The sequence below is a fragment of the Choloepus didactylus genome, chromosome 14 (genome assembly GCF_015220235.1).
Source record: "Choloepus didactylus isolate mChoDid1 chromosome 14, mChoDid1.pri, whole genome shotgun sequence".
Taxonomy (NCBI): Eukaryota; Metazoa; Chordata; class Mammalia; order Pilosa; family Megalonychidae; genus Choloepus; species Choloepus didactylus.
The window spans coordinates 58,676,090-58,699,245 of record NC_051320.1 but is presented as its reverse complement, the minus strand read 5'-3'; the positions used below and the strand labels follow the sequence as shown (position 1 = coordinate 58,699,245).

Below are 23,156 nucleotides of genomic sequence, written 5' to 3'. Positions count from 1 at the left end.
AGTGCCGGGTCTGGCGGAGAGCCGGCCCTAGCTCACAAAGCGCTGGAGCCCAGAGGCGAGGGCGCGAGGCTATCTGTGCTACCTCCCCTCTCCCCGGCCCGCCCACGTCCGCGAGGCGGACCCTCTGCTAGCCCGGGAGCAGACCGGGGTGGGAGGGCGGGAAGCGACCCGGCGGTCCGCACCTGCACTAGCCGGGTCGCACCTCCCCCTCCCAGGTCACACCCTCCGCGCCGACCCCCTTCCTCTTCCGCCTCCTCCCTTCTCCGGGGACCGCAGCCCGGCCCCGCCCGGCTCGCGCGGCTGCCCGACCGGCTGTGACGCCACCAGACCCCGCCCCCTTGCTATAAATACTGGCTGCTGCGGCACCGCCTTCCCACACTCGCTGACTCTTCGTTCGGCATCTGGGTTTCCTTCTCTTTTTTACGCGTCGTCGCCTTTTCTGCCTCTTCTCTTCTTTTCTCGCTCTGCTGTTCTGCGGTGTGACGAGGCCGAATCTTCTCCCCACCCAGCCCTCGCCTTTCTTCTTTTAGTCGCAGTGTTCTATTTTTCTCCTTCGGCCGCCGCCGCCACTGCTGCACAGCTGGTGTCGGTGCCGCGCTTTTCCCCCCACGTCGTCCCTGCAGCCTATGGCCCAGGCCGCCTTGGGTATTTCTGCTCAAGGTAACCACATCCCTCTTTAAAAATTCCGCCGAAAAAGAGAAGACGCTTTACCCGACTCTTTGGGCCGTTATCTCACGTGAGTACCAAGCCGAGGGGCGTGGGGCGACGCGGGAGGGGCCGGGGCGCGGGGCTGGCCTCAGGGAGCGGCCGACGCTTTCCTGGCCGGGCCCCTGTGCCCGGCGGGCGTCCCCGCAGCGCCCCGCGACCGCTTGCTTCTAACATGGCGGACGGCGCTGTGTGTGGCCAGTGTCAGTGTCTCGGGCGACGCGGCGGGGCTGGGACGGCGCGCCGCACCTCAGACCCCTCAGGCGGCCCCTTGCGCTTAGAGCTCGAGCGCCGCGGTTGGGGCGAGGGGGCGTGTGCGTGTGGGGCGCGCGGAGAGGTCTCGCCTCCGGGGGTCGCCGTGGCCTCTCGGCGGCGTGCGGCCCCCACCTCTCTCCCGTGGTGCATTGCTGTTTCCGGGGAGGGGGCCGGGTCCGCAGCGGTGCGGGGTCGAAGTCCCGCAGTCCGGGGCCCTGAGCGGCGCTGCCGCTGTGGCCTCTTGGAGGTGGCGGGCTGGCGGCGCGATGGGCTGGAACGCCGGGCCCTCGGTTATGAATGGAGTGGGGCGGGCCCCGTGCCGGCCTCTGGTGACAGCTGCCGGGGACAGGGGTCGGATTCTTGGGGGATGCGAGGAGCGAGGTCCCCCTCTGGTGGAAGAAAGTTGACGCCACTTGGGGCCCGGTGGCGGGGAAGCCCCGGTGTCAGGTACCGAGCGGGAGGCCTTTGGCCCCTTCTGGAAGCCTCGGGGCTGCAGCTCCGCCCCCTGCGGCGCTCCTGATTGGGCCGAATCGCCTTCACTCACCCCAGTTACCTCCTGGAGCGTGAGGATTAGTCACCATGGCTTCATTTTCCTGTCCGCGCCACGATTCCCGGGCAATAAGAGGGAGAACGGTAGGCTTAGGTGACTTGTCGAATACTGTCCTGACTGCTATGAGTTAATGGTAGTGACGTGTTTTAACCACTGCACAATGTATATCCTGGACGTGTATTTCTTAGACTAAGCTGCAGGTTTAGAAACCTGGAACCACCAAGGGACACAGGTTCATAACCACATGATGTTTCAGCAGATTTAACTGAATTTTGTGGTGGCGTCTTGGATTCAGGTTGATGCTGCGGGTCTTGTCTTCCCACCGTGAGTCCCCAGCTTGCGTGGGAATCTTGAATATTATTAAGGGAGAGAAAAGGTTATCAGAAAAGGTTGATGTGGCAGAAATATGGTTAACCATGTGGCAAGGCCCTTGTAATCTTTTAATTTATTTTAAAAACATAGGGGAGTGCGGATGCTGGTCACGAAGATACATAAGCCCGGAGGAGTTAACATTTAGTAGGAAAGATAGACTTTTCCCAAATAAATGGCCATAAATGATAAGATAAATGCAATAATCAAGTGCCTTCCACCCAATGTTTTATTAGAAATTTTCACACATACAGAAAAGTTGAAAGAATTGTACCCCCACCTGAGTTACACAATTAACATTTTGCTATATTTGCCTTATCCCACTATCCATTCGTTAGTGTTATCATTTTCTATGCTTTTAGAAAAGAGACATTAGAACATTTCACCTCTCAAACTCGAGTGCTCATGTATCAAGTAGAGTTCAGTACATGTTTACTATCTTTTAATTTTAAAAATTAAAAAGTTAACTTATTAAAATTAATTTTCCTGGTTAAAATTCAGGTACAGTAAAAATACCATTCACTGAGTTGACAGAAATGCAACTGTGTAACTCAAACCTTTATCAAGATGTAGAATATTATTCATTACCCCAAAAAGTTTCTCCCTTGTGCCTTTAGTCAGCCTCTGCCTCTGCCTCGACATTGAGGCAATCACTATTCTGGTTTTATAACCATAGGTTTTTGCCTATTCTACAACTTCCATATGAATGGAATCACATAGTGGCATGTATTTTCTGTAAGGCTGCTTTTCATTCACATTGTTTTTGATATTCATGTTGTTGCATTTGTCAATAGGTCCTTTTTATTGTTGAAATAGTATTTCATTATATTAATAATTTTGACAGGTTTTTTTTTCCATGAATAAAATAAAGGGTTCCCATTACCCTACTATTAATACTTTGTGGTACATTTGTTACAATTGATGAAAGCACATTTTTATAATTGTACTATTAACAATAGTCCATTTACCTTAGGGTTCGCTATGTGGTAACACCATGTGTGCAAGTTTAAAAAACATTGCTGTGTGATTTTAAAAGAAATACTGGCAATTTGGGAACATGTATGTTTTTGAGTAGTTCCTGACAAAGTGATGGGAGAAGGTTTTTTTGTATCCTACTGACCTACTGCTGACTCAGACAAGTCTAGCTCTCCCTGTTCTGTTCCCTAAGGTGGTGTAGCCAGAGACATTCTCTTCAAATGATCATTAAGTAACTTTATTGCAATGTTGTCCTTGATCCAACTGTTTTGCACATATCATTCCGAAAGAGAATAATTTATATTACAGTTTCCTTCTCTGCATTTTCATTTAACCTCTTTTCTCATGGTTTACCTTTACTGTACAAATTCATATTCCATCTATCCTATATGTGAATGGTCTTCTTACTATGTATACATACCCCTTCTTTCTATTGAAAGTGGCTTTTAAATTTGGGGGCCTTCATTCCCTACTAGTATCTTTTTGTTAAATGGAAATGTTCTAGAGATCTCTGTAAAGAACATTCTTGAATGTCTGGAGTTTAATATCCTTAACGTTTCATTTCACTGCTCTTGGATTGTGTTAAAGTATCAAAGTAGCCATGCATACATAGAGATATGATGAGTGGTGTCTCAATGCCAGGATAAATGTCCTATTCCGTAGGATAACTGAGAATTAATTATGCCTCTGTCCCCAGGTGAGTCAGCTTTTTATTTAAATGATCTTAGTTGTAGGAAGAAGTGGAACCTTTTTTTTTTTAACTGACTACATTAGGTATTTGGGGTCTAATATAGGGTTATAATCACCATTGCATGTTGGTATAGATTCCTTCCTCATCCATAAGTGTCATTGAAAGTAGGTCAGTTAGATTGAACACTTTTACCTCCTTCTTTTGGTACCTCAATCCTGATGAGATGTGCCTTGGATGTGCCTTGGATGTGTGCCTTAGATGTGCCTGGAATGCTCCTGAAATCTCTTAGACTCTTGACCTTAATTTCTAGATTGATAAATTTTCTGGTTTTCTTTCTTGCCACCCATTTTCTGGTAAATACGTTAGTTTATGTTGCTTTAAAACAGTAAACTCGGAATTACAAATAGAAATAAGATAGGCATTTTAGCTTAGAGGTGATGAATCCATCTATCCAGTTGAACCATATAGGTGATGACCATTTCTACAACTTAATTAGCATTTTGTAGTTTGTCAAACTTTCAAATTCATTTGTTCTACTGATAATAGAATGAAGTAGATATAGATAGTGTAGGTATATGGAGATAAACTTTAAGTTTCTTTTCTAATATATAAGGCAGTTCTTAAAAATTATTTCAGATACTTAATGTATTAAGTCATAAAGTTGTTTTAAGTATTGGGTAGGACTTTACACTTTAAGAAAAAAAGCTTTGAATTAGAGGAGTAAAAGGGTGTTTGGATAATTCCAGACTATCCAAACATGTTAGAACATTACGCATAAAGTCTCGCACGCATACCTGGTTGGTGAGGGTACTTTGAAATTGTAAATTTTAGATTACTTACAAATTTGGTTTCAGAGGATAATGAAAAGCAAAAATGGATTTGGGTGGTTTTATGGTGTGTGAATATATCTCAATAAAATTGCATTAAAAAAAGCAAAAATGGAATTAGATGAATTATGACTAGGTAGATAATAAGATGACCATGACATTTAGTTCTGTGAATTTTGTAGTAAAGCAACTTGGAAGTGTTTAATACATGAAAAGGTGTTGGGTACTATGAAAAACCCTTTAAATGTGACTCTAATGAAACATTAAAAGTAAAACTTCGCTTTATTCCTACAGTTCATATTTAAATCTATTTATCTCTGCTTGAAGCATAACCTAGCATTTTTGTAACATGGGACTATCCACTAATTCTTTCATTTCCTTCTTTAGGGCGAACTTTCTGACCAAGTATACAACTACCCAGAGGGCCTAGGAGAAGTGCTGTATAGAGAGCAGTTCGACTTCAACGCTGAGCCACCTTGGGAACCTAGCTGATGATAGGGGGGTTCCATCTCCTGACTTGTCCATGTAAGTATTTTCACTTCTAAAATTGAAGTAAAGAAGGTGCTGTTTTGCTCTTCAAAACTTGAAATTATATTTACTACTTAAAATGCAGCAATCTTAAAGTTCTAAAATAGTTTACAGACTTGACAGAGAGGTATGCTTCAGTAATATTCATTGCTTACCAATGACTGGAACACTTAAAAAACCTTATCTTGAATATATAACTAATATTGCTGTAAGTACATATTGCAGGATAAGTTTCAGGAAATCTTAGTCCATGTTTTAATACAAGTTGGAAAGAGAGGGTTTTTTTTTGATGTGGGCAGTAGTTCATCTATTTAATTTAGTGGATTCCAATATTTGGGCTTCATCAGAAAGAAAGACATTTTTAAATGGAGTAAGGGATGTGCTGTCCATTTCATTCAATGAACCTATATCTCAGTGAGCCTGGAATACAAGGTTCTTGTTTTTCTAGTTATAAGCATCTTGCCAGGCTGAGTGTAGTTTTCTAGAGTTTATATTCTTTCTCTTAAAGTGACTATATAGTACTCAGCTGGTGGGAGAAACTTGTTTTTATGGGATTTATGTCACAGCATGCCACCTTCCTAACAGATTTTCAAAGATATATTTTGACTATGCTTGATTTGCTGCTTAAGGATTTGAATTTAGAATTGAACCCCTGTGCAAAGTATAATTCCACAGTAAACTTACTTGAATTTGAGCTGCTAGATTTGTGTGGTTCATTTTAAAAATTTAATTATAGTTTATAGACTTCTTGCTGTTGAAATTTGGTTTTTGGTTTTGAGATTTGGATGTTTTTAATTGGCCAGACTTGGAATAGCATTAGACATTTTACAGGAAAGCTGAGAATATCAATTTAGTATTTCTTTAGTCTTATCCTATTAGACAGGTTCCATCAAATAATAACCTTTGCTCTAAATGGATGTAGTTCTTGAACTAAATTTTTTAAAAACATTTGATGTTACCTCAAGTAAGAATTTTAGACTCAGGTTTTTAAGGCTAAAGAGAGGGAAAGTAAGTTTAAATATTAGGATTTCTTGAAAGGTCTTCTACTTGGAACCCTGAACTGGAGAGTTTCCAATAGTAGGCTTTCTCTCAGCTATGTGAATATGAGCAAGTTGCTTATTCTTTGGATCACAACTGTAAAACAAAGTTGGGCTAGAACGGTTCTTTTAGCACTAATTTGGCAGATGGTTTCTCTCTTTTGAGTGTTTTACCACCCTTGTGATGCCATGTCCTTGGACCAGCACCATTATCTAAGACAGAAAAATAAGACACCCAGCCCCACCCAAACCTGAATCAGACTGCATTTTAAACAGCTCTCCAGGTGACTTACATGTGTATTAAGAGAGAAGTATTCTTGACACCCACCATGCTAGTACAAAGTCACCCATCTCTTATTTTGTAGACTTTCTATCAGTGCATCTGTTCTCCTTCCAATGTATCTGATGTCGCCACTCCCCCCCCCCCCCCAAGCAGCTTGGAGATTTAAAACTCTAGTTGGCATATAAACAGATTGTAAAATAGGAATTTAAGAACAAACTTCATATTTTAAGGAGACAGTATTGAAGGATAAGCCTTCTTTTAGTTTCTTTCTTGCTTTAATGGAAACTTTTCATTGTAATTAAGTGATAATTCTAATCATGTTTCCTCTTAAAGGTATTTGAAAAACTTTTTGTCATTCATTTTTGTCTTTATTATCATGGAACTCAAAAGTCCATAGTTTCTCCCCCCTTTTTGTTTTTGGGGGAGTGGTAGTAGATAAAATGTGCTTAGAATGTTTATTATTTATTCTGTTGGTTCTGGCAGCCAGGCTGACTGACTCTTATTTATAGTGCCCAGGTACAATGTGTATTATGTTAAATGAAATTCTGGTGTTTGATACTGTGCTACAGGTTCACAGTCCTTTATCCATATAATTCTAAAATCCAAAAAGTTCTAAAAAAAATTTTTTTTGTTTCCTTGATGGTGATATCTGATGTGACCTAAACTCATTTGGGGAACAAAATTTTGACCTGAATCTTAGCAGAATTGAGGCTGTTTATATGTCCATTTAATACTGGTATTCCAAAGTTTTGCTACAGAAGTATTGTGGTTACAAGATGCTGACTCATATCCTCCTGGAGAATGTTACATAATACGATATATTTGTATTATATTTCCCTTCTAAAATCTGAGAAATTCTGAATTCCAAAAGATACCTGACTCCGAAGAGTTCTTGACTAGTATTAGGAACAATGTCAAAAGAAAATTTCAAATTTCAGAAATGTATTGTCCTTAGATATTAATAACAGTTTGCTCTCCTGGGTATTAAAATCCTGAGATTAATTTTCAGTGAATTTGGAAAACTGGAAATCACTAAGGATTTCAAACAGTTGGCCTTTATGGAAATTACTTGGCATATAGTATTGCAAAGCATGGAGCTATCTGAGCTCTTACTTGAACCATGTTTTACTCTAATTCCCCAATATGAATTCTGTGGAGGTGGTCAAAGTTACAGGATTCAGGTTTAGGTTTTTTAACCAAGTAATCATTTGAAGTTTGAGTTTGAATTTGAATAAGTATCCCAAAAGTTGGAAGTTTCTTACATAAAATTTTATTTGAAAACTTTTCTCTTTTAGAATATATGTACAATATAGTGTGTGAGCACTGTAGAAATATCTTGACAAATATTTTAACTCCAATAGTATCTCACCTTAATGAGACAGGCTTCTAATTGTGGAAAAGCTTTTGCATGCCTTTTTTTTTTTTTTTTTTTTTTTTTTAAATCATCATTTTATTGAGATATATTCACATACCACGCAGTCATACAAAACAAATTGTACTTTCGATTGTTTACAGTACCATTACATAGTTGTACATTCATCACCTAAATCAATCCCTGACACCTTCATTAGCACACACACAAAAATAACAAGAATAATAATTAGAGTGAAAAAGAGCAATTGAAGTAAAAAAGAACACTGGGTACCTTTGTCTGTTTGTTTCCTTCCCCTACTTTTCTACACATCCATCCATAAACTAGACAAAGTGGTGTTTGGTCCTTATGGCTTTCCCAATCCCATTGTCACCCCTCATAAGCTACATTTTTATACAACTGTCTTCAAGATTCATGGGTTCTGGGTTGTAGTTTGATAGTTTCAGGTATCCACCACCAGCTACCCCAATTCTTTAGAACCTAAAAAGGGTTGTCTAAAGTGTGCATAAGAGTGCCCACCAGAGTGACCTCTCGGCTCCTTTTGGAATCTCTCTGCCACTGAAGCTTATTTCATTTCCTTTCACATCCCCCTTTTGGTCAAGAAGATGTTCTCCATCCCACGGTGCCAGGTCTACATTCCTCCCTGGGAGTCATATTCCACGTTTGCATGCCTTTTAATTCCCTGTGGCTTTATGCTAGAGTAAAGTTTTTCGAGTGAGCTAGATTTTCAAGTTCTATTTATAACTCCAATTATAATTAATAAATTTGCCTAATGGAAAATATTTTAAGACTCCAGACCAGAAAACTAAATTTAAATTCTCTTCTAACCAATTGCTTGTATTAGTGGATTTGCTGATGAAATCAGATTGAGTAGCATATGCCTTTTAATGTTGCATTGTGTCTGCGTATGGAATTAGGGTTCAGTTTTTAAAATATGTGTAGCTCCTTGGAATGCATAGAATAGAATTTTAATATTGCCACACAGTTTGGGTGAAGTAGTAAAAAAACTTTCTGTATACAGACAACGGGTAACATTATATAAATAAGATTTGGGGGACATGGTCCTTTTTCTATAGGTGATTTAGAATCTTTTCTAGAAGTGCCAAAAAGATTTGGAGAGCAGTGTAGACTTTAAAGGGTATAAAATGATTCTCTACAGAGGAGTTGAGCCAAGAGAATTGACAGTGACTACCAATTTGTGTGTCCCATCACAGCCTCTTCACCCCATTTTGTTTTAGAGTTTTTCAGTTTGGGGAACATATACCCATACCCCACTCCCCTGCCAAAGGGTGTTTGGGGAGTAAATGAGGTTACTGTAACATAACAGAAAGGCTTGTAAACTATAAAACCTAGGTAAAATGGAAGGCTTCTGTTCTAGATTCGCAATGGTTCAGGCAAACCAAAGCAGGCTGCTCTAAGTAAAGTACTTACTTATTGGTAAGACCCAGGAAACTTATTTTTGTCCTTTTCCATTTCAGGGTCACCCGTGCCCATTTAATCAGAAGCAATTTGTCACTAGCCAAATGAAGCAAAGATTTGGCCATCCTTTTCTCTCATCTAGTGTTCTTCACATTATAGCATGAACAGAAAATATTAGTATGCAAGCTCAGTAACAAGAATTGGGCCATACCTAGCCGTACCCAGCTACCATGATGACTAAGGGAATCAATTCTAAAAATGTCTGTAACTAACTTGACTTACAGCGGGAGCCAAAGCAGACCTTTTTGGGAAGCTCTTTTCTAATCTTTTTGCCTTTTTTTCCTTATCTTTTGTAAGCACACATTTCAAGTCTATTGAGGATTCATTTGCTCTGGGGTTTTGTTACCTTCATTCCTTTACTATCCCGGTTTGCAAGTTTGTGAACTGGTCTTTATTACCTTGATGAGCAAAGTAATTTGGGGGCCATGATTCTTTCTTCTGTGATGTGTATGGACTTGATCCCTAGAAATTTCTAATGAAAATAGCATCCTTTAGAACTGCTCTGCTCAGTACAGTAGCTATTTAAATTTAATTGATTAAATCTAAATAAAGCTAAAAATCGAGTTCCCTCAGTTGCATGATCCACATTTCAAGTGCTCAGAATCTCTCAGTGGCTTAGTGGCTATTGTTTTGGACAGTGCGGGTAAAGAACATTTCTGTCTTTTCAGAAAATTCTTTTGGACAACCCTACTCGTGAGTAATTACAATTGTGAATTTGAGTGAGATTAGCCTTAAAGTCTTAAAACATCTATTAATAAAAATCATACAAATTACGCATTCTCTTTGTTCCTTCCCTTTATATTTGTCTAATAAAAAATTTGTCCTTAACTGTAAGGGCTTCTTCATTTTATATTGTTGAATTCTTTAGTTGCCTAGCATGTTCTTAGTATACACCTCCCTATTAAGGTTTTATGTGCTAATGCAGACTGAAATTAATAGTAGCTTCTTGAGTATGTAACTTTAAAACCATGGCCTTCTAGATATTTAACCCTGACCTACTTCTTGCTCTTTGTTGCAGTAATCCTTTGTGAGGCCCAGTTTGCAAAGAGCCCACAACCTAAATACGTATAATATTATATCATCATCTAGATTCAGAGTGATCATTATACTTTATTATAAAGCATGACCAAAAGTAGGGTGGGGTATCCTAGTATGTTCAATATGGACACTATAGCAAAACAAGCTTCAAATATATAAGCCTCAAAATAAGAAATGTTTGCTATTCAGAATTCACTGAAAGCTCCTACAAATCAATAAGAAAAAGCACAATAGAAAAATGAGCAAAAGACTTGAAAACCATTTGGCATTAACAAATGATCTAGCAGTGCCCCTCCCAAGTATGTACCCTAGACTAGTGCCACGCTGCTTAAATTGCCAGTCAGCAAGATAAGGTCTCTTGTGCCAGAATGTGAAGTAGCGCACTGCTTGCTTCATTGAAGGAGTCTTGAAAGTCTTGCTCTTAAGAAAAGCACATAAACTTCTTAACCTGTGGACAAGCTAGTTTGCAGACCACACTAAAGCCAAACAATGTATTATTTAGGGGCACCTAGAAGAATAAAACTATTATAAATCATATTATAAATAACAAGAGCATGATGATTAGAAAAGTCTGAATGTGCTAGGAAATTTGCATACCAGTATATGTATAGAGTGTATAGAGTGTTCTAAGGTACTGAATCTATTTTTTAATCTGGGTGGTAATTTCACCGGTGTTGGCTACAATAATTACATTGCACATATGTTTTATAGATAATAAAAGTGAGTTTTGTAATAAACCTGTTGGGGGGTGGGGGTTGAGATCTACTCTAAAGGGGAGTGGGAAGAATCTAACCAAAATTGTAATTAAATGTATTTGCTTAAAAGAGTTACTCACTAGGTTGCATTGAAACCAGGAAAGCTGGAAAACTTGAAATTAATATGGCTGTATACTTCCTGTTGCATTATGATAATTATCATTAATGTTACCACATCTTAATTTCCAAAAGAAATTCATTTATATGCAAGTACACACTTCAGAAAAAAAATTGGCTTCCCTTCTAATGGTCAAAACACATTTTTTGAGGGCGCCTTCTCATGTCGCTTCCACTCGCTGTGAAAATCATGTGTTTCCTTTTCTTAAGGTATATTTTAGTATTTATCATTAGGCATTTTACTGGACAGCCTTTACACAGGCACGTCAAACTTTGATGGACTGATTTCTTTTAGGGTTTTTCCCTTAAGTATCACTCATTTTTGTTTTTGTGTTCATTTTTAAATAGTTCTTCAGCAGAGTCACATTCAGTCTTTTCTAGGACTTAGAAATGGAGGGGTTGCTCAGTTTTTTCCATTCTCAGCACCTGAAAAATAAGTACATTACTGAGGCTTATTGCTATTACTGGCTTTCCTCTTACTGTCAGTTGAAGCAAGCCTAGTCCTGGGTATCCTAAGTACTACATGGTATGTATTGATACCATCCAATACTTAGTTTTGATTCAGTATGCTCAAAAGTTTATGGTCTTACGACTGCCACCCAATCTGTTGGTAGGTTCGTATCTACTAGTTTCAATATGGAGCTTTCTGAGACGACTATTTTTAGTGGTCTCAAACTATTCCATGCCTCATATCTATAATGCCCAAATCATCTTAGAAGCCTCTTCTAGTGCTCTTCTGGTGAGTTGTTTTTAGAGGGCACTCTGTATGGTAAGTAACATTTTTGTAGGAAGTAGAATGCAGTGGTCGCTTTGTCAGCATTGTGTTTTTTAAAGCTCAGTGCAATGCTAAGTCATCAAATGCATATGTAAAATAAAATCAGTCATGTGATAAAGGTAGAAATGCCCTTAGATATTCAGAGTAATAGTAGTATTGTAAATTTCAAAATATCTTTTAAGTTCTCATTTTTAATGAGTAAAAGTCAGCTTAGAAAAGTGATTGATGTATTAAGGTTGGGTTTCCTGCTTAGGTGTCTCTGAAACAATACCCTCAACCTTTCAGCTCTCCCTGTTCTACTTCCAGGGAGGTCTTCACTTCAGAAATCCAAGACTCATATTCATCCAGCTTGGTGTCAAGTGGGCTGTTGCTGCCAGAATTATCTTGTGATTATTTGAGAGATGTATCAGTTTCTTCTGAAGTACAATCAACTGTAGAAGCCTTTGTAGCAGGTGTGTAACAAGGCAAGTGCTCAGCTGCTACAACCACTACTCTTGGAGCTACCCTCTCCATGAACATGAGGACTCAGCAGCCTCATGAAAGGCTCCAGGGAGCAGTGCATGGTTCTTTGGAGACTTTTTCTTTGGCAGCTCTTCATGAAAAATGTATTACCAAAAAACACTGATAGGAAGGTATAAATAAGGAATGTCATACCTATTTTTTCTTCCCAGCTGTGAAGTACAAGAGAAAATCATGAAATTGATGTGATTACAGCAACTGAATTAGTGTAAAAGCTGAGCTTTCTCTGTTTCCATTCATCAATAAGGTGTTTGGTTGTGAAAATAGATTAAAGGATCTTGTGAACAGAGAACACTTCCTAGTGTCTATTGATACAAATTATTTACTCTTAAGTAGTAAAGCATTTTGATGAAGAGAATCTAAGATTTGCATAGGGTAGATTTTCTAAAGTCAATGACCAACAGCACCAGGTCATAGTGTATAGTGGTCCTTAATGTGTTGGAGCCAGTAAATTTGTGATTTGTGAGGCATAAAAAATGATGCAGTGATTGTTGGGGGGAAGTATTGCTGCTACCTAGGGTAAGAACATTGTGGAGGAGGTTTAAGTCTGCGTTCTTAGTTGGAGAGGGTGGAGAGGTCCCGGGAAAGAGTGCCTATGGTGTTTAAAATTGAGATGGGTTAATTTGGCATGTGTACTCCACATGTCTGGTATAGTAAAAGTCTGCTCACCTTCATCCCCAACACACTTGTTTTCATGCTGGCTTCCTAGTATGTGCTATAAGTGTTTTTTAGGTCTTTGGTATAACATATTATCACTAAGTAACTTTAATGCCTCTTAAAAACATTTTAGCAAAATAGTTCTTATTCTAAGTAATTAAGCCAGAGGTTAAGTAAGGCAGAAGTATCAGAACAGAAAGCTTCCTCTTAGTGGCAGTAAAGATGTGAAGAATTTTTGTTAACATGTTAAGAAAACTGCAAGCAAAGAGTCCATGAGGTAATCATTTTTGAACTTTTTTTTAGGGCTCCTTCAGTGAGGCTGGAGTACAGTACTGGGAGTGGGAAGGACTCAAGATTGCCATTGCCTACCTATTTATCATCCCTTTTCAGTAATTGGAAATATTAGGCTTTCAGGTGACATTTTATTTGAACAAAGTGTTTCTTGGCTCAAGATGTATTAGAAAACCTGTCTCTTAGAGGTATTTGTTTGGCAGTTTCTCTTAAGGCATAAGTTTTTCCTGAGCAAATGGGTAACTGATAGTTGACCTTTGCATTTACATGGGAGTCACTTGCATATCAAGATTCCTTTTAAACTGGGCCTTCTTTTTCAAAATACTTTAAAGGAGTTCATTACCTCACCCACCCCATCCCAGTTTAAGAATTTCCCGTTGTAAAGTCCTTTCTTTGTCCGTCTGTTTCTGGAAAAGAAATTATAGGAGTACTAAGAAGAAAAACTGAAACTAAAACTCACTTTGCAAGAATATATTTAAAAATTTTTGTCGACTTAGTAAATTTATCTCAACACGCATCATCTTTTATGCTTAGGCTTTTAATTGTTTCAAATGAGTTAGTTCCTTAATCCTTTTTGTCAAATACTGTCAGTATAGCAAATGAATTTTCTTTCGGAGTCCTTTTGTCATTCAGAGATTGGTTAACAACCTTGTGCTTACTCTGAATTGAGAGTTCTGTTTCAAAGATGAATAGCAACCCCACAAGCATTACATATTTAGAGCAGAGCATGCTATTGAATATTTTTCATATTGGTAATATTTGTCAGCTGTTTTAATTTGGCCTTCAGTTGATACTTAAAATCATTTCGCTTCATGGAAGTCTGGCAGCAGAAAGCAGGTCATTAAGTGAATGGGATGTTGGGAGGAGATTTACTGTGAAAGGTGGGTAAGAGGGAACTTGGGAGGGTGATAAAAAAGTTCTATATTTTTAGGGTAGTGGTGGCTAAATAGGTGTATACGTCTGTCAGAGTGGGTGCTCGTTATTGCATGTAAATTGTCAGATTGGAAAAAGAAAATAATTATTTAAACATTTGGGGTCTGCACATCTGAGACTAAGGTAAAATATACAGAGGAACAGCAAGATTAATTTAGTTAAAATATAGAAAAGAGTCAAAAGAAGAAAGATAAAAAGGTTGTGAGGAGGCATAATAGGGTGTTTCTGTACCATATGTACACAGACAATTTATGGGCATTTATGTCTGATTGTTAGTTGATTATGGGGATGTGAGGAAGCTTTATTAAAGAGACTGAGAGACAAGACAATATTCTATAAAGTACTTAGAACAGTGCCTGACATACTGCTACAAAAATGTTTGCCATTAGATTTAAGCTAGTTTAACAGACAGAGTTAAATCTGCTAGATTATGTAACTTGAAAATAGTTTGGAAAATCTATCCCTGTGACCTGAGGATCCTGAATGTTAGAGGAAAATTATTCTTTCTTTAAGCTTACTAGAGCTTATAGAAATTGAGATTCATCTTGTCCTGACTTTTTGCATTGTGACAGCAATTGCCTGTGGGTGTCCTTAATTGATAATTCACAGCTCCCAAGTAAACACTATATATAGTAGATTGTAGTGGCTTAGGAGACTCCTGAATTGAAATGTTAGGCTAAAATTCTTGTTTGAATATTTTTTCCCATCATCTTTGTCATTAAAACTGTTCTACCAAAAAAGATAAAGGATGCTAAATTTAATAAGTTCTTACCTTACTCTTACATTTGCCTTTGCATGTATCTTTTTGAATGAGTGACCTTTGATCTTTTCTCTTACTCTTAGTGCCTATGAATAGCCTTCTGAAACTGATGTTCTAGCTAAAGTTATTGCTTAAGATAAACATGTATCTTCAAGCCTAAATGTCTACTTTCTGGGCATGTATTTACAACATCCTGATGTAACCATCTTTAGAGAATGTCCAAACTGTGATTTGACTTTCCTGTATAAGTATTAGATCGCATGCAGATATGCCTAAATCATCTCCTTTGATAAAATAAAAATATCCTCAACTCTTCAGTTTCTACTATAATATGAGTTTTGATGAGATGAGCTGAATGTAGTTGGCTCCTTGGAAATGAAGCTGTATTCATGTTTTAAAATAAAACTTAAGTGGTGTTTGGTGTGACCAAAAGTTGACACTTTGGGAACCACTGAAATGGACTGTACTTTTAGAGTTAAGGTCATCACCTGAGGTGAACTGTAGCATGGAGCAGTGGCGGTAAATGCAGGCTTATCAAGGCTGTGCAGGTTTTTAAATAGGCTGCCAAGACAGCTGCTCAATGCCTGTTATTAATGTGGCAACCAGAGCTTTCTGAAATCATCAGTGAGTAATGTCTTTGTGAAAGAAGAGGTCCAAGAGTAAGACATTAGACAAGAGCAATGTGTGAAACTTTCCTGACAGTATTAAGGTAAAATAGGGATATATTAAAAAAAAATTTTTTTTTTGATCTTTTAAGAATGAATTACATACTAAGTACTGCTAATAAGGTCTGTATAGAATTAGTTCTTTAGTAGTTTGCTTTAGAGTACCCATATCTTGTTTTGCTTTGGAAATAATTACCTAAAGTAATTCTATGTACCAGTGAAATTCAGCAGAGAAGATAAGTCTTTGCCAATAATTATGCCTAAGGATTTCTTTATAGAAATTTATATTATAAATCATTTTTTGGAAAAGTTATTCTGAGTTTTAAATTATGTGTAAAGGTGTGGTGTTCGATAGCCTTGTTATTATTATTGCTTTAATTAGAGATATTGTAGGCTTACAGAAAAAATAATGCAGAAAATCCAGTTTCCATACCCTGCCCCCCATTATTAACACCTTGAGTTACTGTGGTACCTTTGTTAGAATTGATGAAAGAATATTACTATAATTTTCCTATTAATTATGGTCCTTGGTTTGTTATATTATTATATATTTTTAAAAATTAGTTCTTAGTAACTGATTCAGGACATAATAGCTAACTTCTATCTAGTTTCCAATTACGGTGACATTTTTGTGTTTTTGGCAGTTGCCAACTTAATTTTAGCTCTGTTATGAGCTTACACTTAAGTGGCTGTTTATAATGTACACAGAAGTACTCATGTTAAATCTTTTTTTTTTTTTTTTTTTTAACATCCTCTGAAAAGTAGTTAAGATAGTTAACTGAGGTTTAGAGAAATCAACTGTTTTAAGGACTTTTATGGTAGCACAGCTACTAAATGACTCAGCCAGGACCAGGTCTTGTGACTCTAGTCCAGTAACATTTTCACCAAATCAAATCATCTCATAAGAGACCTACATTGCTTACTTACTTAAGGTAGCTGGTATCATTTTAGTTTGAAATGAGACCTGGGTAGTCTGCATCAAAGCTATATAGATTGTCCCCTAAAATCACCCTTTATCTCCACCAATTTCAGTTACTTAGCTTTTACCTGCTCTGTCTTGGAGACAATACAACAGAATTATATTTGGAAGACATCTGCTGCAATTGCCTTACAGTGCTAGTCCTATGTTGTGGTGCTGGCAGTGTATTGAAGTTCAGACCACTATTTCATTTCTTGTATGAAGATACTCTAGCTTTCTTTCCTTAAAATGAATAAAATTGTGTGTCACAGAAGGGAAAAAAAAGAAGAAACAAATTATACAGACTGGGTGACCATATAGGGTTGCAATATGTGGTACGCAAGTGTGGGTTACTGTCTCAAAAAATTACGTTTTATTGAGCTTATTTTTTCAGAATGTGTGTTTAATCACTTTCTAAAATGAGTATAAAAGGATGTTATGACTCAGTTTCCAAAAGTGTTACGTGATCACACATTCCTCAGTATATTAGGCAACTTAGTACACTTTCATTGACAGCTCATACATTAACTAGTAAAATAAGGCTTTCTTTTATTTTGACAGTTTGTTGCATATTCTAAAGGACCCAGACATAGGCTTCGTGGCCCATCTCTTGTTTTTCCTGGTTTATGACTTTCGGCTTTGTGGAATACGGCTGAGATGAAAGGATTTATTGACGATGCAAACTACTCCGTTGGCCTGTTGGGTGAAGGAACAAACCTTGGAAATGTTATTGATAACTATGTTTATGAACATACCCTGGTAAGTGTGCTATCTCAAATTTCTCAAATAATGTTTATAATTTTCTAAATTCTAAGGCATTGATGCTGTGTTAGCTTCTCTAGGTTCTGACAAAGACTACCACACCCACACTCCCCCATCCCTAGTCCCCCAGAGTGGTGATTTATTTCTAGCTGATATTTAAGAAATGATATGCCCACAGCTCTCACCTGGCTCTTGTATATTCTATTTGGGTTTTTTAAATATGTTACCAGCTACCCTTTTAATCGCTGCATGACTTCTTAATCATTATTCTCAGTTGAATTCTTCATTGGATTTTAATTTACTTTCACATCATCTTGATTGTCCGTGTTGACTTGAGAATTTGTACTGAACGCTTAGTATTAACAGTAAAACTGCCCCAGATACCAACTTCTTTAGAATCATAATCATTGCTACTTTAAGGACATTTATATTTTAAACTTGTAGAATAATTTTCATTTATTGACTTACTAATAGAACTTTCTTATTGGTATTAATTTGCTATTTCCCCAATTTTGTTATTTTTTTTTCATGTTACTAGTATTGAGCAATAAGATACCAAAAAATCTCTCCTTGATCTTCAGTCTGTAAATGTGCTCAAGTCTCCCTCACTCCAGCAAAATTACTTGTATTTCTCTTTTCCTCTGCTATCAAACTTCTTGAATACATAGAGACACTTTGTTGTCCCACTGCTCAACCTACTCCTGCCAAACCATTCTTCAATTCTCCCATGTCACTAGGAACCTCCTGTTCAAAGAATGGTGACGTTTCTCTTAGTCATTTATTTTTCTTCTTCTGACTTGTACAGTACTTTTCTCCTGGGTAAGATACAGTCTTTGAAATATTACCTTTATCCTCTTTCTTGTCTCCACATCCTAATGTTTTCTGATGTTTAATAACATTTGGTGAGGGTTAATCCTCAACTCTTTTCTTTCCTCTAGTAATCTCATCTAATTGTATGTCTCAAGGATGGTTACTTCCGTTTATTCTGAGTCACTTAGTCCACCTTTGATTGTCTTCCCTTATCCAAATGCCATTGGTCTTTCGTTCATCCTTGTATTCATACCCTCTTCAGTTTCCATTATCGCAGTCTACTTTTGCACATGACATGACAGTGACGTCCTACTTACCCCCTTTCCATTTTCTGTTCTTTTTCTTAAACCTGCTTTAATCTTGTTGAATATTCATTTTAAAAAAAGCCTTTCTGCTCCCCAAATTCACTGGTTTTCCATTATCTGCTGAGAATTTTCAGTCTTACATCATGCATAAGATAAAAAGGGACACTGAATAGCTTGTCTTTTTATTCCAGTTCTTTTGCTGTTACCCTTATTTGCCATAATTATTTTTTTCCTATTAAAATAAAAAATATTCCCCAGGCATTAGAGATGGCATGGGTAGCTTCAGTATAACTGTCCCAGATCTCCCACATATGCCCATAATTTCCAGTCCTGTCTATCTGCTGGGCAGTGTGTTAAAATAATGTACCTTTTTCAATTAATCTGCAAGGAAGACCAGAAAACAGTAAAATTGTCTAAATAGCTTTTCAAATGATATTTGAATGTTGTACATGCTGATAAAATTATTCTACTTGCTATCTAACATTTGAGTAATGTATGCTCTTGTTGACACAAACACGATCATCTCTCTAGTCCTAGAATAGCCACAACTTAATTACTTTTGAGGCAAGAGTATCCTTATTCAAGTTCATCTGATATTTGTTATACTTCTGTTTTGTTTGTTTTTTTTTTAATTTAATTTTACCATCTCTATGCACATAAATAGCAATTTTGTCTCATTAAGAATTGATTCCCTCTAATATGAACTAGGACTGTAGTTAACAGTATATTTATAAAAGTATTGTTTCATTAATTGTACCACACTAATGCAAAATGTTAACAATAGAGGGAAGACTGCATATTTGAGGGGTGTATGTGGGAAAACTTTTCTGCATGATGTTTCTGTAAACCTATGACTTCTCATAAAGAAAAAAAAAATATTAAAAGAAGGGTCCCCAGTGAAGTTGTTCTTCCTAGTTTTGCTAACTTAGGTGCAGTTTATAATGGAGCACTATAGTTTGTTTTATCATTTATAATGGAGATCTACAGTTTGTTTTATCATTCCTGTTTCTGCTTTTACTGTGTTAGGAAATTATATCCTGAACTGGCAAAAGTTAGGTATATTTTTAAAAGGATAAGGGGGAAGCAGCATGGCAACAAATATGTCTCCCCTATCAATTTCCAAAAAGTAAAATTGAGGCAATTAGTTCTGAAATAGAAAGCCATGATAATTGATTTCTATTTAAAACAAAACAGAAAACTTAATGGAGAGACTATTTTGTATGCTGACATAACACAACAATAAATGTGTTTAGAGTCTTGTTTAATTTTACTAGATCTAGCTTAATTATTCTTAAGCGTTAAATATAATAGTGTACGTAATGTATATCTTGACTCATTCGGGGAAGAAAAAGAGGGTTATTTTCTATTTACGGTGTACTCTATTTTCAATAGTCCTTTAATCATTTTTTTTCCCCATAACTATAAAAGACAGGAAAAAATGCATTTTTTGTGGGAGATCTTGGAAAGATTGTGAAGAAACACAGTCAGTGGCAGAATGTAGTGGCTCAGATAAAGCCATTTTACACAGTAAAGTGCAACTCCACTCCAGCTGTACTTGAGATTTTGGCAGCTCTTGGAACTGGATTTGCTTGCTCCAGTAAAGTAAGTGTTTTGCATTATTCATTTTGTCAGTAAATTGCAACACTACTTTATTCATGTTTATCAGTTACCCATAGGAGTAGAATAGTTGTAAGGACATTTGACTTTTTGGTTGGGGATTTTAAGTAATTGTTTAATTCATCATCTAATATTGCAAATTTGCAAACTTCTCAAGTGTACTAATGAAAGTTACAGTGGGATGAGACTTTGAAAGATTTGTTTATCTCTAAACAGAACCTTTAGTTGTTCCTGAGATTCTTACCTAGAGCTAGTGAGATCAGCAAAATAATTTAAACTATGCGATTTCTCCAGTGGTACTCCTGTCTTTAAAGTTCTCATGAAGTTTTTACCACAGAGCAGGAAACATTAGCAGAATCAGAACTGTGACATGTAATCTTAATTTAACCTCATGTAGTTTAAGTTTAATAAAAAATAGCATAGTGTAAGATGGTAATCAATGAATGGAAAGTAATAGAATTTTTTTCTGTTAGATGACACCTTTAAAAATATATTTTCACAGAATGAAATGGCTTTAGTGCAAGAATTGGGTGTATCTCCAGAAAACATTATTTATATAAGTCCATGCAAGCAAGTATCTCAGATAAAGTACGCAGCAAAAATTGGAGTGAATATCATGACATGTGACAATGAAATTGAATTGAAGAAAATTTCACGTAATCACCCAAATGCCAAGTAAGTGTAAACCTAAGCACATAGAATGTTATCACTTCCATGGAGTTGGGTTTGTCTTTAGCCTGCGAAAAAGGGACATTTATATTAGAGCAGTGGTGTATATTGTAATTATTGTAGCTATCTTATTTATATTAATTAACCCTTCCATTATTTGGCACGTTGGAAACAAGTTGGTTAGTTTTTTTTTTTTTTTCCTGGTTAGCTGAGGGTTTAATCCATCTTTGGTTATAATTCCTTGAATGGTCCTTAGTGACAGTACCTTAGGAGCCTAATATTGGAGAGTTTCTTGATATATAAGGTCTGCCCATTTTTCTAAGAGCAGGAAGTTTAACAAGTTATTTTTTTCACTCAAATGAAAATGAAGAATTTTTTATTGTACCTACACGGATCTCAAGATAAGTTGTTTAAAAACAGAAAGTTTTAAGGCAAAGGCAATGAATGATGTCATGAACTAGTATGTCAAGAGGACATTTGAACATACTAAAAGTATATGGTATTAGTACAAAATTAGTTACTTCAGTGAGTTCTTGTGTATGTTAAATGTTCCCGAAAATCTTTTATATCCATAGTCTTATATATCTATAATTTTATTATTGACTTTAGTGGGGTTCTTAGAAAGGTATCCTGACAGAATTTGATTATCCATAATACCTTTGTTTGGAAAGGGCCTTTGTTGGAAAATTGTGGAGAAGCACTTACCCAAGAAATCTTCCTGTTCTGTGCTTTTCTGAAGACAAGCTCTGATTTTGGTTGCTTTCTGTGTTAGGTTGTAATCTGAATGATAAATCCTTGATAGAGCTGATTCTACCCCAGTTTGAATAATTCTGCTTTTGACAGACTTGCCATCTGATCCTCGTTCATCAGGACTTCCTTGAGAAAACAGTTTGAAAAATCAGCATTTGTTTATTTTCAGTTTTAGTGGATTGAAATTATTCAGTCCCCCAGTAATTAAGAAATTTAGTCATTTTTGGTCATTTTGTCTTCGTTGTCATAGTTGGTAAGGAAATGCCAAATGGATTTGAATCCATAGTCTAGAAAACTGCTATTTAGTCATATAAAATAATTCTAAGCTTTCCCAATTTTTTTCAATTCGAAACCTACTAGGAGGTAAGAAATTAATAGAAAGAATGTTCAGAATAAGGACAGGAGGATGGCTCACTAGAACAACTCGGGAAACTTGTAGACATTTAAAACCTGATATTTTTATTGAAAGACGATGGTGGCATTGCTATTCAATTTAGTCTTTCTAGGTGGATTTATGAACTGATAGACTTCATTTGAAAGTAATGTCGTCTTTCATTACAGAGCCCTACTGACTCTTGCTGCTACAACAGAGTCTTAACTTGCTGCATTTTCCAAATTCCCATCCTTGTAAGCGTCATGCGTTAGGCCCTAATTGCTAGTTTTTTCTCTATACAGGATTGTTTTTCGTTAGGTTCACTTGATTCATCCGTCGCTGGATTGGGAGCGCTGGCAACATAATCAACACACTTCCTACAATCTTCAGGCTTCACATGTGCTGATGATGATGTAAACCAACTCTGCCCCAATCATCTTCCCCTTCTCTTAGGGTCTTACTACATATTGCAACAGAAGATAATAGTGGAGGTGAAGAGAGTAGCATGAAGTTTGGCACTACACTGAAGAATTGTAGGCATCTCTTGGAATGTGCTAAGGAACTTGATGTCCAAATAATTGGGGTTAAGTGAGTATTTTAAATTTTATTTTATCTTGCTGGTTATTGATTTAAGATTATTTACATGGGCTCTAATAGATTAAACTCTTTGTTTTTAAATATATTTTTTTCTTTGTATCTTAGTTTATGGTAAACAACTAAATATTCTGTATCCTTCTTCCTACTGTTTTGCACTTGTATTTCCCCCTTCCTCCAGTAAAGGGACAAAATAGTAAATCATATTTTGCCTAGATTAGTGCTGAGAAATTTAAATTACCTTTTAAATTGAAAAGAGGGAATTTTCCTCTTCTCCTTCTTGATCTCAGGTTCACTTCATTGAATGAGTGGACTCTATTACCTTCTTGATTTTATGTGAGGAAATCAAGGCCTATTATTTGATCATAGTTACAGAACTGATTAAGTACAGGATAGGACAGAGCCTCAGATTTTTAGATGCCAGGTTATTCCTGTCTCACAGCACTGCAAGATTTTGCTTTTTAAAATGTTCTCTAAGGTATATGAAGAGTTACCATGACTAATAGTTTGTTGTGTATCTTTTTTTTTTTTAACAAGTAGTTAGCAAATTTCAAAGAATGTCATGGGTCACAGTTCCACAACTTCAGCTATTTCCATTATTGTAAAATATACCTACAGAAAGATGTTAACTTTCAAGGTATGGCTCAACAAGCAGTTATGTAGGTAATTTCAAAAATTGTTATGGGTTACAGTTCCACAGTTTCAGTTCTTTCTTTATTATGCAATATAAGGTATAT

General features: G+C 37.0%; 1 protein-coding gene across 7 annotated transcripts in view; it reads left to right on the top strand.

The window, feature by feature from the left end:
* The first annotated feature begins 362 nt into the window (after positions 1 to 362).
* AZIN1 (antizyme inhibitor 1) overlaps positions 363 to 23,156 on the top strand; it is a 31,637-nt gene continuing 8,843 nt past the window's right edge. Inside the window, exons 1-8 of one of the 7 annotated variants that reach the window (XM_037802545.1) lie at positions 364 to 736; positions 4,760 to 4,897; positions 12,063 to 12,208; positions 13,236 to 13,346; positions 17,101 to 17,298; positions 19,845 to 20,018; positions 20,536 to 20,708; positions 22,279 to 22,413. In XM_037802545.1, coding sequence (XP_037658473.1) covers positions 17,197 to 17,298; positions 19,845 to 20,018; positions 20,536 to 20,708; positions 22,279 to 22,413 — 584 coding nt within the window. In that variant the 5' untranslated portion in view covers positions 364 to 736; positions 4,760 to 4,897; positions 12,063 to 12,208; positions 13,236 to 13,346; positions 17,101 to 17,196. The other 6 variants (XM_037802543.1, XM_037802544.1, XM_037802546.1 and 3 more) reach the window with 6 other exon arrangements.